Source organism: Macadamia integrifolia, chromosome 6, assembly GCF_013358625.1.
Source record: "Macadamia integrifolia cultivar HAES 741 chromosome 6, SCU_Mint_v3, whole genome shotgun sequence".
Taxonomy (NCBI): domain Eukaryota; kingdom Viridiplantae; phylum Streptophyta; class Magnoliopsida; order Proteales; family Proteaceae; genus Macadamia; species Macadamia integrifolia.
Genome location: NC_056562.1, coordinates 16097986 through 16114053, shown reverse-complemented (window position 1 = coordinate 16114053; position 16068 = coordinate 16097986). Strand labels below are relative to the sequence as shown.

Sequence of the window (16068 nt, the reverse complement as noted above, 5' to 3'; positions counted from 1 at the left end):
CCTACGGTTTCTAGTTCTTCTTAAAAACCTACTTGAAGAGGGGATTTATCCCCTATTTTCTGGTTTGTGTATGGACTGATTACTGAAATCAGTCGTATGTGTGAAGGAATTGACTCAAATCATTAAAAGTAATCTATGATTGGGGTTTCTTGGATTGAAGAATAGTTTTTTGGTTGATTTCTCTCTCCTGGAACTGAAAGCAAGAACTGAAGAATCTTACGATCCAGCCGTCGGAATCAACTCATCTTTGGAGGTTTTACTCCCCACAACAGGACCTACCTTTGACCAGAAGAAGAGCTCCATCCGAGCAGTTTCCAGCCAGCCACAGGTCCCCTCTTTTGGACCCTGCGCAGGTCCTCTCTCTGCTTCCCTGTTGGGTTGCTTTTGGTAGATTTTTGCCACTGTTTTAGGTACTGTTTTGGGTACTGTTGCTGGATTTTTCTTTGAGTTTTATTCTTCAATCTACTGTAGGTTTATTGGGGTTTTGAGATCTGAGTCAATTCCCTTTTGGTTGTTATCTTTATTGAAGATTGTCTGCCATTTTATTGATCTTGTGTGGTCTAACAAATAAGGTTAGATCGATTGTCTGGTTGACTGTTCTTTGAGTTCTACTTTTGTGTGCTAATGGCTGACACAGAAGGGAAGAAAATTGTCACTGAGGTGATGTCCTTATCATCACATAAAATTACAGAAAAGAAACTTATGGGAGCTACCAATTTTCACCAATGGAAGAAAATTGTGCAGCTTGTTTTGACTGGTTGAGATCAGCAGGATCACCTGACAAAGGAAAGACCTGCTACTGATACTACGTGGGATATAATTGATGCACGTATTTTTCGACAGCTACTGAACTCAATGGATAATTCCATTGTTGATGTTGTTACTCACATTGATACTGTGAAGGAGCTCTGGGACTATTTGAATGTTCTGTATTCTGGACAGAACAACCTTTTTCGTATCTATGAACTGTCTTAGGAATTTTATCGAACTGATAGGAAGGGTCGGCCTCTAACTCAGTACTTTGCTGATTTTAAGAGGATGTACGAAGAACTAAATTCTTTACTCCCTATTAGCAGTGATGTAAAGAAAATGTAGAACCAGCGAGAGCAATTGGTAGTTATGGGATTTTTGGGAGGTCTTGGAACAAAGTATGACTCTATTCGTTCTCAGATTCTTGGAGGTGACAAGGTGGCATCCCTTGCAGATACCTTTTCCCGAGTCTTACGGGTATCTCGCCAGAATTCTTAGGATTCCACTCCAGTGGAAAATTCCGCACTTGCAGCACAGGGTAATAATCGAGGAACTTCATGTGGTACAGGTAATGGTGATAATAAGGGACAATTTACTGGGAACTCCTCAGATAGTTCAGGAGCAGCACGTACATGTCATCATTGTGGTAAAACCAGGACAGATCCAACAATTCTGTTGGAAACTTCATGGCAAACCTCCTCAAAAGCAATTTGCCAATTCAGCTACAGTTGATGAACCTTCTCAGCTTGGACACTCTGAGGGTAAGATGGTCAGAATGACCAATGAAGATTTTGCACGGTATAATCAGTTTCAAAAACAAGCACCCTCACCTTCCACTGCTACTCTAGTTCAGACGGGTAGTGCCATTTTGTGTCTCTCCTCTTCTTCTCGCCCCTGGATAATCGACTCAGGTGCATCGGATCACATGTCTGGTATTTCGGGTATATTTTTTTATTTTAACAAGTCCTCTGCTACTGTCACATTGGCTAATGGCTCAATCGCCAAAGTCAATGGTTTTGTCACTGTTTATCTTAATTCCTCCTTATCATTATCATATGTTCTTTATTTGCTTGAGCTACCATTCAATCTATTGTCTATAAGCAAGTTTACCCAAGCTTACAATTGTTCTATAACTTTTTTCTCCGACTCATGTATTTTTCAGGATCTTATGACGAAGAAGATGCTTGGTAGAGGTCGTAGGGTTGGGAGACTGTACCTTTTTGAAGACAATACACCTTCCGTAGCCTGTTCTGGTATTCTGACTCCTCATCAGGTTCGCTGCCGATTGAGCCATCCATCTTTACAAAGTCTATATAAACTTGATCCTAGTTTTAACTCTCTTTCTAGTTTAGAATGTGAGTCCTGTCAGTTTGGAAAACTACATTGTGTTAGTTATTCCCCTCGGGTTAATAAACGGTCTGCGTCTCCTTTTTCTTTGGTTCATTCAGATGTATGGGGCCCTTGCCCTGTTACATCTAAGTTAGGTTTTAAGTATTTTGTTACTTTTTTTGATGACTACTCCAGGACGACCTGGATTTATTTAATGAAAAATTGTTCTGAGTTATTTACCATCTTTTGTGATTTTGTTGCTGAAATACAAAATCAATTTGGCATAACTATCAAAATTCTATGAAGTGATAATGCAAAAGAGTACTTTTCTGGTCAATTTTCTGAGTTTATGGCTAAGTGTGGTATGATACACCAATCTTCTTATTCAGACACTCCTCAACAAAATGGAGTGGCTGAAAGAAAGAACTGTCATTTGATGGAGGTTGCTAGGTCACTTATGTTTGAAATGAAGGTATCCACATATTTTTGGGCTGATGCTATTCTTACTGCGTGTTATCTTATTAATCGTATGCCTTCCTCTGTTTTGTGTGGTGGTATTCCTCATTCCTTGTTATTTCCTTCTGACCCACTTTTTGTTCTTCCCCCTCGTGTTTTTGCTTGTGTTTGCTTTATTCGTGATCATCATCCAAGTTTGTCAAAATTGGATCCTCGAGCCATTGTCTCCCTTTTTAGGTTACTCTCGTACTCCAAAGGGATACCACTGTTATTTCCCGGTTCTTCACAAATATTTTGTCACTGCTAATGTCTCATTTTTTGAATCCACCCCATATCAGAATGAGTCATTTGTTCTGTCTGAATTGGATGATGATCTTCCCCTTTATGTTATCCATCACTCTAATCCGCAGGTTTCCACTGAGACAGAGGTACCACCACCACCACCTCCCTACGGCACCTACCTTATCATCTTCGTCTACGGATCCTACTCCAGGTATTCCTTTTTCTGACCTAGACCTTCCTATTGCAAAACGTAAGGGTGTTCGAAGCTGTACCCAACATCCTATTACGGATTGTGTGTCTAATTCTAGCCTTTTGTCTACCTTTCATTATTGTCTTTCCACTATTTCTTATCATCCTGTTCCTAAGACTTTTGCAGAGGCATTATCTAGTCCTAGATGGAAGACTGCTATGACGGAGGAATTGCTTGCCTTAGAAGAAAACCAGACTTGGGATCTTGTACCGTTGCCCCCTAGCAAGAAGGCTATTGGTTGTCACTGGGTATATGCAGTTAAAGTGAACCCTGATGGATCTCTTGCTCATTTGAAAGCTCGGCTGGTAGCAAAAGGGTATGCCCAGGTTTATGACATTGATTACCTGGATACTTTCTCCCCTGTTACCAGAATGGCTTTTGTTCGTGTTTTGATTTCTCTTGCGACTTCTTATCATTGGCCATTATTTTAGCTTGATGTGAAGAATGCTTTTCTTCATGGTGGCTTGCATGAGGAAGTATATATGGAGCAACCTCCGGGGTTTGTTGCTTAGGGGGAGTGTGGAAAGGTGTGCAAGCTCAAGAAGTCCTTGTATGGGCTGAAACAGTCTCCTTGGGCATGGTTTGGTAGGTTCACTGATGTGGTTTATGCATTTGGACTGTCAATATATGACAGTGATCATTCTGTGCTTTATCGGAAGACTGATGAAAAAAAAGATATTTCTGGTTATATATGTTGATGACATTGTCATTATTGGAGATGATGTTGAAGGGATCCAAAGTTTGAAAGCACATTTGCAGCAACACTTTCAAACTAAGGACCTAGGGCGATTAAAGTACTTCTTAGGAATTGAAGTTGCTTAGTCAAGAAAAGGAATTTCCTTGTCTTAGAGAAAGTACGTTTTGGGCTTACTTTCAGAAACAGGTATGTTAGGATCCAAGCCTGTTGACACTCCAATGGATCCAAATGTGAAACTTATGCCTGAAGAAGGTGATGTGTTAGATGATCCTGAGAGATACAGGAAATTGGTAGGAAAGCTGAATTATTTGACTGTGACTCAACCTGACATTGCCTTCCCTGTCAGTGTTGTGAGTCAACTTCTTTCGTCTCCACGTACTTCACATTGGGATGCTGTTGTTCATATTTTGAGGTACCTTAAGAAAGCTCCAGGATGTGGTCTGGTCTACTGAGATCATGGACAAAATCGTATTGAAGGTTTTTGTGATGCTGATTGGGTTGGTTCTCCTATTGATAGTAGGCCGACTACAGGATACTGTACTTTTGTTGGTGGAAACCTTGTGTCTTGGAAGAGCAAGAAACAAGCAGTTGTGGCAAGGTCTAGTGCTGAATCTGAGTATTGAGCCATGGCTCAAGTTACTTGTGAGTTGATATGGGTAAAGCAAAATCTGACAAAACTTGGCTTTGAATGTACTCACTCTATGTAGTTATGGTGTGACAACCAAGCCGCTATCCATATTGCATCCAATCTTGTGTTCCATGAGAAGACAAAACATATTGAAATTGATTGTCATTTTGTTCGTGAAAGGCTACAACGAGGAGTCATTTCTACAAGTCATATTCGCACAGGAGAACAACTTGTAGATGTTTTTACTTAATCCTTGTGGGGTAGTAGAGTGGACTATATTTGTAACAAGCTGGGCATGATTAACATCTATGCTCCAGTTTGAGGGGGAGTGTTAGAGATTATCGTGACAAAGAAGGAGGAGTCTTGCGGGTTGCGCAGACTCCTCCCTTCCTCCTCTGTTAGTTCCCTAAATTAACTAGGAAGTTAGAGGGAGTCCTAGTTAGACTAGAACTGCTGTTAGCAGTAATTAGTTCTCCCATTCTAATCAGGAGTGTTAAGAGTCTAGCTAGGATTAGTTGGACTAATTAGATTTACATTATGTTTTTATATTCCTAATCATATTAGGACAGCTGTCCTAGTCATATTGTAATAGTTTAGTAGTCTATTTAATAAGAAGAAGAGATCAATCCCTATCATGCGATAGAGACTATCTTTCGCTAAATCTCTCTCTCTCTCTCTCTCTCTCGCGTTCTCTCTTTCCTTTCTTTTGTCTAAACTAACATAGCTGAATGATTTGGAAGAAAACAATTGCTATAGCTGCTGCTGCTCTATGGAGATTGTATTGTGTTTGATCAAGGCTGATGGAACTGGTGTTTGATCAAGGCTGATGGAACTGGTGTTTGATCTAGCTGACTCTTTGCGATGGGAAGCCCGAGAGATCCTTACACTTTATTATCTTTTCTCTTACTATTTTCAAGCACTCCAAGGTATCAAATCCCATCTCAGTTCATTCCAGGTAAACCACACTACTGATCTGCAATATTTTTTATTTTCCAGTTCTGAAACTCTCTTTCTTGTTCCCCAATCCATCCCTGGTTCTAGGGCTTTCAACCATCTAATTATCCCCATCTTTTGTTCAGTGTTAGGCCCCATCTGAAGGTGCTTAGATCTCAGTTTGAGCCCCATCAGACCACTGGTTGGTCTGCTACACAAATCACCCACAGTCCTGCCCGATTGGATGTTTTGACCTAATCTGGTTCTTCTATTGAGATTGATAGAATGGTTTAGTTTGCTTCTGGTTTCTCAGATTTTATTTGTGTTTTCCTTATTGTTTCAGTCCTAATTCATCATTCAATTAGTCCCTTTATTATCTGCTTCTATTCTGATTTTTGGAACCCTATAATCTGAGATTTGTAGAGAGAGACAGAGAGAGAGAGAGAGAGAGAGGCGATGGGAAACTTGGGAGTCCCAATCGATGAGATTGGGCTGCCCTTCTCAATTCATTATATAGACTAGCAATTACATACTCCTAGTAGGAATAGAAAACAATAAAATAGGAAACAAATCTGACTTCTAATTCTAATCTACTAACAAACTAGAGTTAGAATAGGAAACCTCCAAAGGGGAGTCGTTGCTTGCGCTAGATAGCTGGCCATGACTCCTCACGCAACACTTCTAACACTCCCCCTCAAGCTGGAGCATAGATGTTAATCATGCCCAGCTTGTTACAAATATAGTCCACTCTACCATTCCCCAAAGACTTGGTGAAAACATCTGCAAGTTGTTCTCCTGTGCGGACATGACTTGTAGAAATCACTCCTTGCTGTAACTTCTCTCAAACAAAGTGACAGTTTACCACAATATGTTTTGTCCTCTCATGGAACACTAGATTTGATGCAATATGGATTGCAGCTTGGTTATCACACCACAACTGCATAGAAGAAGTGCACTCAAACCCAAGCTCCGTAAAAGACTGCTTTACCCACATCAACTCACAAGTGACATGAGCCATGACACGATACTCAAACTCAACGCTCGACCTTGCCACAACAACTTGCTTCTTTCTCTTCCAAGACACAAGATTTCCACCAACAAAAGTACAATATCCTGTAGTTGACCGCCTATCAACAGGAGATCCAGCCCAATCAGCATCACAAAAACCTTCAATATGACTATGTCCATGATCAGAGTACAACAAACCACGACCTGGAGCTCTCTTGAGATATCTCAGAATTCAAACAACAGCATCCCAATGCGAAGTTCGTGGAGATGAAAGAAACTGACTCACAACACTGACAGGGAAGGCAATGTTAGGTCGAGTCACAGTCAAATAATTCAACCTTCCCACCAATCTTCTGTATTTCTTAGGATCTTCTAAAACATCCTCCTTTAGATGTAAGTTTCACATTTGGATCCATTGGAGTATCAAGGGGTTTGGTCCCTAACATACCAATTTCTGTAAGCAAATCCAAAACATATTTTCTTTGAGGTAGAGAAATTCTCTTCCTTGACTGAGCAACTTAAATCCCTAGAAAGTACTTCAACCTTCCTAGATCCTTAGTTTGAAAGTGTTGCTGTAAATGTGTTTTCAAACTTTGGATTCCTTCAACATCATCTCCAGTAATGACAGTGTCATCAACATATACAACCAGAAATATCCCCCCTACACGGCTACACCAGACTTTCGATAGAACACAGAATGATCACTGTCATGCCTTGACAGCCCAAATGCACAAACCACATCAATGAACCTACCAAACCATGCCTGAGGAGATTGTTTCAGCTTGTACAAGGACTACTTAAGCTTGCACACCTTTCCACACTCCCCCTGAGCAACAAACCTCGGAGGTTGCTCCATATACACCTCCTCATGCAAATCACCATGAAGAAATGCATTCTTCACATCAAGTTGAAACAATGGCTAATGAGATGAAGCCATAAGATAAATCAAAACGCGAACAGAAGCCAACTTGGCAACAGGAGAAAAGGTATCCAGATAGTCAACACCATAAACCTAGGCATAGCCTTTCGCTACTAATCGTGCCTTCAAACGAGCAAGAGATCCATCATGGTTAACCTTAACCATATACACCCAACAACAACCAATAGCCTTCTTGCTTGTAGGCAATGGTACAAGATCCTAGTCTCGTTTTCATCCAAAGCACGCAGTTCGTCTTCTATCGCTATCCTCTAACTAGTACTAGATAATGCCTCTGCAATAGATTTAGGAACAGGATGGCAAGAAATAGTGGAAAGACAGAAATGAAAAGAAGACGACAAGCCAGAATAGGATACAAAATCAGCAATAGGATATTGGGTACAACTCCTAACACCCTTACAATGTGCAATAGGGAGATCCAAATACCTGGAGTAGGATCCATAGACGAAGATGATGGGGCAGGTGTCGTAGAGAGAGGGGGTGCTGATTCTTCCCGAACACGACGAGTATAAACCTGTGGAACAACCGGTGGAGGAGGAGGTGGTGGTGGCAACACTACTTCTGTGGCAACCTGTGGAATAGAATGACGGATAACATAAAGTGGAAGATCACCATCCAATTAAGACAAAACAAATGACTCATCCTGATAGGGTTTGGACTCAAAGGACACATCAACAATAACTAAGTATTTTTTAAGGATAGGATAATAACATCGGTATCCCTTTTGGGTACGTAATCAAAGAAGAGACATTTAATGGCTCGAGGATCCAACGTTGAGAAACCTGGATGATGATCACAAATAAAACAAACACATCCAAAAACACGGGGAAGAGTAAAAATTGGGTCAGAAGGAAATAATAAAGAATGAAGAATACCACCATGCAGAACAAAATAAGGCATACGATTAATAAGGTAACAAGCAGTGAGAACAACATCAACCCAAAAATATTTGGCTACCTTCATTTCAAACATAAGGGACCATTTCAAACATAAGGGACCACGCAACCTCCATCAAATGACGAATCTTCCTTTCAGCCACCCCATTCTGTTGAGGAGTATCAGAACAAGAAGATTGATGTATCATACCACAACCAGCCATAAACTGAGAAAACAGACTAGAAAAATACTCTTTTGCATTATTGCTTCGTAAAATTTTGATATTAAACTGATTTTGAATTTCAGCAACAAAGGCATAAAAGATAGTAAATAACTCAGAACGATTTTTCATTAAATAAATCTAGGTCACTCTGAAATAGTCATAAAAAAAGGTAACGAAATACTAAAAACCTAACTTAGATGGTACATCAGTACATAACAAGGACCCCCATACATCCGAATGAACCAAAGCAAAAGGGGATGTAGACTATTTATTGACTCGAGGCAAATAACTGACACGGTGTAGTTTTTCAAATTGACATGACTCACAGAAAGAGAATTAAAAGTAGGATCAAGCTTCTATAAACTTTGTAAATATGAATGGCCCAACCGGCAGTGAACCTAATGAGTAGTTAGAATACCCGAATAGGCTATGAAATTGTCTTAAAAAAGGTACAGCCCCCAACTCTACGACCTCTACCAAATATCTTCGTTGGAAGATCCTGAAAAACACATGAGCCGGAATAAAAAGTTACAGAACAATTGTAAGCATGTTTAAACTTGCTTACAGACAGAAGAAGATTAAACGGTAATTGCCGCAAATAAAGTACAGATGATAATGGCAAAGAAGAATTAAGACGAACAGTACCAGTGCCATGGACCTTAACAATTGAACCATTGGCCAATGTGACATTAGCAGAGGATTCCTTAAAGGAAGAAAATATAGCTAAAACACCAGTCATGTGATTCGATGCACCTAAATCAATTATCCAGGGACGAGAAGAAGAGGAGAGACATGTAATGGCATTACCTGTCTAAACAAAAGTAGCAGTGGAAGGCTGAGGAGCTTGAGTCTGAAACTGGTTGTACCATGCAAATTCTTCATCAGTCATCTTGACCATCTTACCTTCAGATTGTCTGGGCTGAGAAGGTTCTTCAACTGTAACTGAATTAGCAAAATGCTTCTGAAAAGGTTTGCCATCAAGTTTCCAACAGAAATGTTGGATGTGTCCTGGTTTGCCACAATGGTGGCATGTGCATACTGCCCCTGTACTATCTGAAGAGTTTCCAGTAGATTGCCCCTTACTACCACCATTGCCTGTACCATGTGAAGCTCCATGGTTATTACTCTGCTGCAAGTGCGGAGTTCTCCACTGGTGTAGAATCATGAGAATTCTCTCGAGATACCCGTAGGACTCGGGAAAAGGTATTTACCAGAGATGCCACCTTGTCACCTCTAAGAATCTGAGAACCTACAAGAATCTAAGAACGAATAGTCATATTCTATTCCAAGACCTCCCAAAAAACTCATACCTGCGAGCTGCTCCCACTGGTTTTGCATCTTCTGCACATCACTACTAATAGGAAGTAGAGAATTCAGCTCCTCATACATCGTCTTGAAATCAGCAAAGTACTTAGTCAAAGTGCAACCCTTCTGATAAACTCTATAAAAGTCCTGAGACAACTCATAAATTCGATATAAGTTGTTCTGTTCAAAATACAGAACGTTCAAATACTCCCACAATTCCTTCACAGTGTTGATGTGAGTAACTATATCAACAATAGAATTTTCCATTGAGTTCAGTAGTCGTCCCAAAATTCGTGCAACAACTGTATCCCATGTTTTTTCAGAAGCAGGTTTCTCCTTACTCAATGATCCTATTGATATCGACCAGTCAACACCAACTTCACAATTTTTTTCATTATTGAAAATTGGCAACACCTACAAGTTTCTTCTCTGTGATCATATGAGACGATTAGGATACCACCTTAGTGAAAACATTCTTTGCATCACTTGTAGCCATTAATGCAAAGAGACCAAATAATCTCAAAAATATCAAAGAAATCGATCCATAAAGAGAGAAGTCAAACAAATCGATCTAATCTCCTAATAAGGACTTTAAATCACACGATAGATTGATCATATAGAAAGGACCAATCCTAACAGGTTAACAAACAGAGTCTCAAAACAAACTTCCACCAAATCACCAACCAAAGAAGAATCTACTCAGCTTGAAAAACCCTAATTTGGGTGAGAAATAGAGATACATGCGGTTGGGTGTGTAGTGCTCCAATAAGGTTCGAATTTGGGATTGCCTGTCCCTGATATGATGCTTGATAAACCCCTGAAAGGATTTTCCAAACAGAGATCACACTAGAGAGATATAGCCAAAATTGATTTTGGGATATACCAAAACCCTAACAGCTCCAATCGAATTCTTCAACTTGAGTATTTGAATCTTCAAAACATGAAACCCAACCAGCGATTACTTAAAACAGTACCTTGAGTTGATTATTCAAGTCATATGATTGATCAGACATCAATCAAAACTCCATTCACAAATCAGCAAAACAGAGGATGAAAACAGCCCTCTAAGAAGTCGGGGATCCCTTAAAAAGAACCAATAACAGCCAAGTAGAAGAAGATAGGACTGTTACTAGTAATATAGGAATAGCAAGAATCGATGTACATCCTTAGGTACCAGCTCTGATACCATGTAAATAGAGAGAGAGGCGATGGGAAACTTGGGAGTCCCAATTGATGAGATTGGGCTGCCCTTCTCAATTCATTATATAGACTAGCAATTACATACTCCTAGTAGGGATAGGAAATATACTCCTAGTAGGAATAGAAAGCAATAAAATAGGAAACAAATCTGACTTCTAATTCTAATCTACTAACAAACTAGAGTTAGAATAGGAGACCTCCAAAGGGGAGCCATGGCTTGCACTACACAGCTGGCCACGACTCCTTCTCACGCAACACTTCTATCAAGATCGATATTCTTAATCTCAGATCTGATCTCATCCTTGTTATTAATCTGTTTTGAACTATTCTGGTATTTGATCTGATGTTCTCTGAGAGTATCTTGCAACATTGGGACTAGGTTGATTTGTCAATCCTATTTCTACATTACACGGTCCAACAACTAAAAAAGGAAACAATAAGTAACAAAATACATGGAAGTTCCCACTTGACAGCTTTTGGTTTTATCAAAATTTGGCCAACTGAAAATACAAGGGGAAGTGTCCAAATTCCAATACATGGTAGACATGAGATTGGACACAGAATTTGACAACATGTGGCCTATCCACATACCCTCTCTATCTTGTGAAAAGAATGATAAAATCAAATGCCCATGTAGCATGATGGGAACATTCCATCCCAGGTAATGAAACAATCATAGTTGTCAAGGCATCGCCTATGTGTCCAGGTGCCTTGGTTGCTTAGTTGGTTTCAGTTGCATCTAGGCCCCCTCCAATGCCTTGGGTTTCCATGACAACTATGGAAGAAATCCTTGCTATTGTATATTTGTATATTAATATCTTCTAGTCTTACTTATTATCACTTGATGTCTCAGTGTATTTGTTAGTTTAAAACTACAAATATTTATATGCACTAAGTTATTCAAAGAATTACCATACAGTCTATGGAAATAACCATTTGAACAATCATACCTAATGTGAAACTTGTATGGTTGGAATCAACGAATCTGATTGATCTTAAACCAATGAGATCTCCCCCCAATAAGATTCACCAAGTAGCAAGTGTCAACCTTTGTTTAAGTGCCATATGTACTGATTTCCATCCATAGTTTGCAACAACTTTTTATAACAGACTACATATTTACCATACAGAGACATCACTTGGACAAAGAATTAAAGCATACCCATAGAATCGGAGACAATCTCTGTGCAGAGAATGACCACAGCTAGCCACCCTGCTTGCGGCAGCATGGTTTGAAAAACTAAGCTCCAAAAATTTCCCAAACGATAAACCCCAAGCAGCATCAGACATCACCACTCTCCGAGTCGCCGGAGGGAAACCATTGGTCCTTGGACACCGGAGGCACCGGTGCCACATCCAGATCTTGCCTTCTCGTTCCCCTGGCAAGAAATGATCTGGGAGCTTCTTGACAGAAATTGTTAGGCTTCCTTGTCTATGAGTATAACAATGAACATGTGATTCTGTTGGCATGTCACATGAACGGCAATGGCAACGGTAACTCTGAGAACAAAAATTGTACAGTATGTTAATTTCTTCTTTTTTGTGGGTTAGGGGGGGGGGTTTGAAGGACACTACTCAGAAAACAAAATGTGAATAAATGGATGGTGGGAGGAGAGGAGAAGAAAAAGATGATGATGATGATGACCTGATCAAATAAATGGTCCCGTAAAAAACGCCCCAAAGGCTTGTCAAAGCTACCATAGTACTTGATACGGAAGAGATGGGCTCGCTCACAAACAGTTCCCTTCCACACACACCGGGTTGATAAAGAGACCAAAATGCTCTGATGGTCAGAAGGGGATGGAGGAAACTCCTCCTTGGAAGACGCCAGCTCCTCTGGGTAGCTATTGCCATCTTGATGTAACGAAGCCAACATTGAAACACCAGGTTGATTCCCAACCATGGTGTCATGATTAATAAGATCAATCCCACCTTTCCCTGAGGGCTCCGGAGCTCCAAAGCCACTATTAACGAGTTCATCATTCACAACATCTTGGCATCTGTTGGTTGTTGAAGCTTTGGTCTCAAAATATTTTTCCGCTCCTTTATTTTTAATCTCTAGTGCATGATTTAGGGAAAGCTTGGTTTGGTTGTTATCAGACTCACACTGTCCTGAAAAGGAAAACGAAGGGACAGACGCAGAAGAGTTGATGGCGCTTGCAGGTCCTGTATAGTGGGAGTTGGGGCCTTTAGGTGAACAAGGAGATGGGACCTTCTCTCTTTCAGTTTTTCTAATGGAAGCATTGGAGATTGGTGAAGTTAGATCTGATGATGGGGCACTGTTGGATCTTTGTGGTTCACTACTAGGTTGACATTCCTTGCCAGCAGCAGGAACCGTGAAACCAGGTATGGTAGAAATGGACCTGTCTATACTGGATGGTTTGTCAGGAAGTGCAACAGTTATTGGTGATTTCAGTGGAAGTTCTGGCAGAGAAGCACCTTCATCAGCAAGAAAAGAAGTCTCCAGGGCCAAGTGATATGCAGCAAAGACACCATACTGGACCACATGCTTCACTTTCTTCAGCTCATCCCCATTAGCACCCTTGAGCAAAATCTGAAACACCCAAAGAAAACAGCTTTGTTAGTGATTTAAATCAGTTTCCACCGTCCAAAATGCCACTTTAGACATATATAAAAATGCTAAATAATGAAACAAACGGTGGACTGAAAGGTCTGCAAATGGCATGGAAAAACACATTCTATAGATAAAGGCAGTTGGAACCAACCACTTGATGAGCATGAGAATAACTTCAATAACATCCCAATCAATGATTTTATTGATCCATCTAAAGATGTTACTACTGAATTTTGCAGCACAACTTTCTAAAGTTCCACATTTAACTTGTTGAAGTGAAATCTCCCAAATGAGCAGTGAACTACATGCAGTGGTTGTTCCCACTTCCCAGAAGCCATCAGTACGGTATCACAAGATATGTCATTCGAATTACCAAGATTTTGAACTTATAATATGCCATTTGTGGAAATATTGCAGTCAATATGACCTAGACTTTGAAGTTTCCACTAAAAAATAAAATAAATTGGGGTAAAAGTTCTGTGAGACTTACCGTACAACCCAATGGCTTTGGACAGCCTTCAAAGAACATAAGTGTCTTCACCAATTTCTTCCCTCCCTGTCCAGCACTGCCATGCTCTTCAAGAAACTTTTCCACATGGAAAGCGTCACAATAACCCAGCTTCTGCGAGGAGAGATGATCAATTGAAGGAACAATTTGTGCACCTGTGCAGCGGGCTATACGCTCTAACAGTGGCCTCTTAATATTGAGAACAAGTGATATGTCTTTAGCAAGGAGGTACTCTTGGGCAAAACGGGAGACTGACTTCTCTACTAAAAGGACATTGGGGTGGTGGGCATCTATCTTTGCAACTGCCATCTTCAAGTGGTCCATTTCCTAAGAATGTAAAAGCCATGAGAAACAAAATGCAGGAAAGATTATGCTTGCTTGATGAGTAGCAACCAATAAATGATCAAATGTGGGAAGAGAAGAGAGAGAGAATGCAAAGTGAGGTAAATAATTGAAACCTGCTGCAAAAGAGTATCAAAACTTGAGAGGAGGTTCGAGACCCGCTGATACTCAAGAGCTCCTCCAAGGATTAGGAAACGGGGTTTCTCAAATTTTGATGCCATTCTCCGGTGAGCCACATTTTTTTTACAAACAACTCCTTTGACCACCATACTAGAAGAAATGAGGTCACTTCATCAGTAAAAGGAATATAGAAAAAGATGGCAACAAGAAGATAATAACTTTAAAATTTTTGACATTCCAGTGACAAATCTGAAAACAAAGATTATGATATCCAAACATACAATTCAAATGAGAAATCAAAACTCACACCATGAACATGATTATGTACATGCAGAAATAAGATACATCAACTCACCAAGTACAATTATTTCACTTAAATGAATCATACATAGGTTTTCATCTTTTATCTGAGTAGATTTAGTAAGGTTTATATTGTTTGATTCATTTTCCAATGTGTTGCTTTTATCTCTAAAGTGTTGATATCAATACCACTACAGCATTGCAGCCTGCTACTTTGACCTTCTTGATGGCCCCTGGGGATGATCAGCTAAGAGTTAACAATACCAAGGTAAAAATAGAAAGAACATCTTTTCACATCCAAATTGGATGTGAGGATTACCACCGTCTCATGCCAAGACAAGAAGTTGCCCACCTTGGACACGGCACATAAAGCAAATGGCTATGGATTTGGGATGACCTCATTCAACATTTTCCCATAACAACTCCTATGTAAAAAATTATACAGATAGATGACAGAAGGAATCAGATCCCGTCGTGGTAGCTGGTGTGAGGATGATTCTTCTCTAAAGAATCAGACTGCCATTCCTGCCCTACCTTGATCCATACTCATCAGATGGAGAAAAACTTACTTAAATCAAACTAATAGATCTGCGAGTAAACTGATATTCCATTTTTAGAAATTTAACCATACAGGGCACCGAGTTTGACATAGGACAGTGAAGGTTTCAGTTGCAGACAAAATTTCTAAATCACAAAATAGCAACAAAAGTCTGGGGAGATTGAGGAGTAGTAAGAAGATAGAGCTCGGAAACCACATCTAGTGCTCTTGAGAAATCACACAACAAAGCAAAGAAGTAACCTCCAAAACAATAACATGATGTTCTGATCACCCATCTAAACTGTCGAAGCAAAATGGGTTTATGATAAACTTCTGAACTCCTAACTAAACCAAGACTTTGACATTGAGATTGAATACCATCATAGGGTGACAATTTGTTAGTATTTTGGAGATGACTTTCCAAATCAACTTGGTATTGTAAAACCTTCCTCATTCGAAAGGCATCTGTTTAAAAATAAGAATAAGCACAAGGCTGTTTCCATGCAGAAGGACCTGAAAAGCATAGTGTTGGTCCTGCAAGAAGAAAGGTCACTTGACTTTTGAGTGCCCATAAAAGAAGGTCAAAGGGAAAACCCATGATAATCAGGAAAAGGTAGTGTTGGTACATACTATGGCCCCGTTTGCCAACATTTCAGATAGTTGGTGGATTGGGTCCTCAGATCATATTTTATTCCGAAAGGATACGATCTGTTTATCATTATGATAGGTGTCAAGTGGAAGTGCAGTGATGTATGCAGCTGAGGCATCCTAACAGACTGACTATAAACTTAAACCTTGTTCCTACATGACC

General features: G+C 40.0%; 1 protein-coding gene across 1 annotated transcript in view; it reads right to left on the bottom strand.

The window, feature by feature from the left end:
- Positions 1 to 16068, bottom strand: part of LOC122082541 (1-phosphatidylinositol-3-phosphate 5-kinase FAB1B-like) — a 51000-nt gene that overhangs the window by 9719 nt on the left and 25213 nt on the right. Inside the window, exons 3-6 of the mRNA XM_042650176.1 lie at positions 14416 to 14569; positions 13940 to 14284; positions 12520 to 13428; positions 12037 to 12374 (exon numbers count right to left, since the gene is read on the bottom strand). Coding sequence (XP_042506110.1) covers positions 12037 to 12374; positions 12520 to 13428; positions 13940 to 14284; positions 14416 to 14569 — 1746 coding nt within the window. The remainder of the gene's footprint in view (positions 1 to 12036; positions 12375 to 12519; positions 13429 to 13939; positions 14285 to 14415; positions 14570 to 16068) is intronic.